At 36.4% G+C, this 2,937-nt stretch overlaps 1 protein-coding gene across 1 annotated transcript; it reads left to right on the top strand.

Moving 5' to 3' along the window:
* The first annotated feature begins 363 nt into the window (after window positions 1–363).
* On the top strand, window positions 364–889 carry LOC145008150 (histone H4). Its single transcript, XM_078966765.1, has one exon. It carries the CDS (start codon window positions 432–434, stop codon window positions 741–743), a length of 312 nt encoding a protein of 103 aa, XP_078822891.1. The 5' UTR covers window positions 364–431; the 3' UTR covers window positions 744–889.
* The last annotated feature ends 2,048 nt before the right edge of the window (window positions 890–2,937 follow it).

Below are 2,937 nucleotides of genomic sequence, written 5' to 3'. Positions count from 1 at the left end.
TAAGATAATCAATCATCATAAAACATGTCGACGGTTGAGCTAAAACAATTAATTGCCCAACAAAATAACAAAATTCATTAAAAACCAAGAAAAACATATGATTACTTGGGTTTGGGACTTTAGGCACATACAAGCTATTTTGAATGGGTAAGTTGTAACTTTCTTCAAAATTTATTCACGGACCATGTCATCAATCCACCAGTTTACTGGAAACAGTTCTAGACCGTCGATTATCTAGATGGACGTCATAGATTCGTTTAAGTTTCATCACGGGGATCATCAATATCGGCCGTCGATCTTGCTTCATTGACCGCTCAAAATTTAAAATCCCCAACTCTCCTTTATAAATCTTACTCCACAGTTGGCATAGAATCAACATCTCTATATTTAAGATTCAAGGGCTTTCAGTCAATCAAAACCCTAATTTGAAAATGTCAGGCCGTGGAAAGGGCGGAAAAGGGCTAGGAAAGGGAGGAGCAAAGCGTCATCGGAAAGTTCTCAGGGATAACATCCAGGGAATAACAAAGCCGGCGATCAGGAGACTGGCGAGGAGAGGAGGAGTGAAGAGGATCAGCGGTTTGATCTACGAAGAGACGCGAGGCGTTCTCAAGATCTTTTTGGAGAATGTCATTCGTGATGCCGTTACCTACACTGAACACGCTCGTAGGAAGACTGTGACAGCCATGGATGTTGTGTATGCATTGAAGAGGCAAGGAAGAACTTTGTATGGATTCGGAGGTTAATAGGTGTATGAGGTGGATAGTGAAGATTATGCTTAAATTGTTGTAATGAATTATGTCGATTTTTGGGACAATTTGGTTACATGATGTCAATGTTTTGTTGGTTGGGATGTGTAATTGGATGGAATCATGTCGATTCGTGTTCTTTATCTTTTTCTTGACTGAGTCTTTTCTAATCGATTAATGCCAATATATCTTATTATGGATAACAATGTAATGAATCTCTATGGTATTCAGTAGAATCTGTGATGATATATCTCCAAAACTTAAAAATTATTTGATGAATTTTATGGAAAGTCTTAACTTGATATGTTTATCTGGAAATATGGCTAAAGTAATTTTATCTGGAAATATGGCTAAAGTCATAAAACTGTTATTTATTATGCCTACTAACACCTAATAAACCTAATAACCTAATAACGTCAATGAACACCCTCCCCTCCCATGTTGTTCATGTTAAAGGCATCCTGTCGCTTTCTTTTACTACCTATCTGGTATGGTTACGAGAGACATGCTACATCATAAAGAAACTCACTCCACCACATACCCACCACTAGCTTTGGGGTGGTATTCACTAGTGGACTTGTAGTGAACAAGAGAGAGACAGACACAATCAATCTCAAATACATTCGTGACCTTTAGTGGATGCACCCACTCCACAAGACACCTACTATGCCTTTAGGTGGTGTTCACTAGTAGATACTATTCCACATAAAATCCACATTAGCCTCACGCGTAGCCACCATAACTTGATATCGTTTAGCCTAACATCTCTTAACATAATTTCCTTATTTTTCTCCTTGTAACGCGTGTGGGGCGTTGCCCATACCGGCCACTCTTATGTAGTGTTTGGTGTGTAGTAACATTTTTTTTTGGGGTAGGATGCTGTTTGGTATGGATGGAACGAGCTTAAGGTAGTGTTTACTATCGAGACCTAACAAGATGGGACTGAACTGGACTAAAATGATATATCTATATACTGTTTGGTAAGATTAGGACTCGATGGGACAAGATTGTAAAATTACTAAATTATTCGTCTATTTATCCAAAAATATTATAAACTATTTCCAGTTTATGTTCGTATATAATACTTGTAACTGACGTTCTAGTAATATTATAAAAGAATAATTATATATAAACATTTTACACACACCTTTGTAGCAGATTGAAATTTCCTTTGGCGACAAAGAGGTATGGTGATAACGGGTCCCCTTGTCTGACACCACGTATACATCATTAATCTTATAAAGGAAAAGTGAATAAATATTAAAATGAGACGTCGAAGATAATAATCTATAATCATAGATAAGAAATAAGATTAAAATAATAAGAATATAAAGAGACATAGGAAGCATCAATGAAACCGATGTTGTATTCATTGCTATTAATGAATTATTCTCTGCAAATTGAAATATCTTCGAAAAAACAATTAAAAATATAAGAGAGGAGTGAAATAAAAGAAAGGTGTAGAATAACAAACGAGGAAGAGAATAAAAAAATTTAAGGTTATTTTATTTCAAATTGTTTTTGTTCCACTTTGTTTAACGTTTTTTGGTGGGACTAAAATTTAATAAAATAGTCTCATTTGACTTGGTCAACAACTATTTTTGTTCTTTTTTCATCCATGACAAACACAATCTGAAATAGTATTGTTCTGTTCTATCCAGTCCAGTCTAATGTACCAAACGCTACCTAAATACCTAAGGTAGAACTATGACTAAGGGAGTGTTTGATAAATGTGTGATTGGGTCGAGTAAGCAAATTGGGTGGACTCGGTCAGACCTTACGTGTTTGATTTGTGCTTTCTCGGTAAGATCAGCCGACCCAAATAGCTTTCTCTCTCAGTTTTTTAACAATTAATGACTGCAAATTAGTCCATCTTGCCCTTACGTCTTTATTCTTTCTTCCCTCATTCGCGACCCTTCCCAGTGACCTAAAAGCATAGCAACCGCCATATAGGAAGAACTCCACAGCGAGTGAACGCCAAACAAAGTCGGACCTCTGCCTCTCGCCGGACCTCCGCCACCGCCAGAGTACTCTTTGACGCCTTCTCGACTCCATCACACAGGTAAGATATTCTTCTAACTTTTCTGTTAATAATTTTCAAAACCAGATACCATTTATGCTTTGATGGTATGAAATTTGTAGTTCTTTATGAAATTAAATTACTATTTGTTAGAATATTATGAATTCTCAA

Source organism: Lactuca saligna, chromosome 8 (genome assembly GCF_052625555.1).
Source record: "Lactuca saligna cultivar CGN05327 chromosome 8, ASM5262555v1, whole genome shotgun sequence".
In the NCBI taxonomy this organism is placed as follows: domain Eukaryota; kingdom Viridiplantae; phylum Streptophyta; class Magnoliopsida; order Asterales; family Asteraceae; genus Lactuca; species Lactuca saligna.
Note: the sequence above shows the minus strand (reverse complement) of the source record. Positions and strands in the feature narration are given on the sequence as shown.

Excerpts from the sequence above, each read along its gene's own strand:
- LOC145008150 (XM_078966765.1), top strand. The coding sequence starts at position 432 with ATGTCAGGCCGTGGAAAGGGCGGAAAAGGGCTAGGAAAGGGAGGAGCA.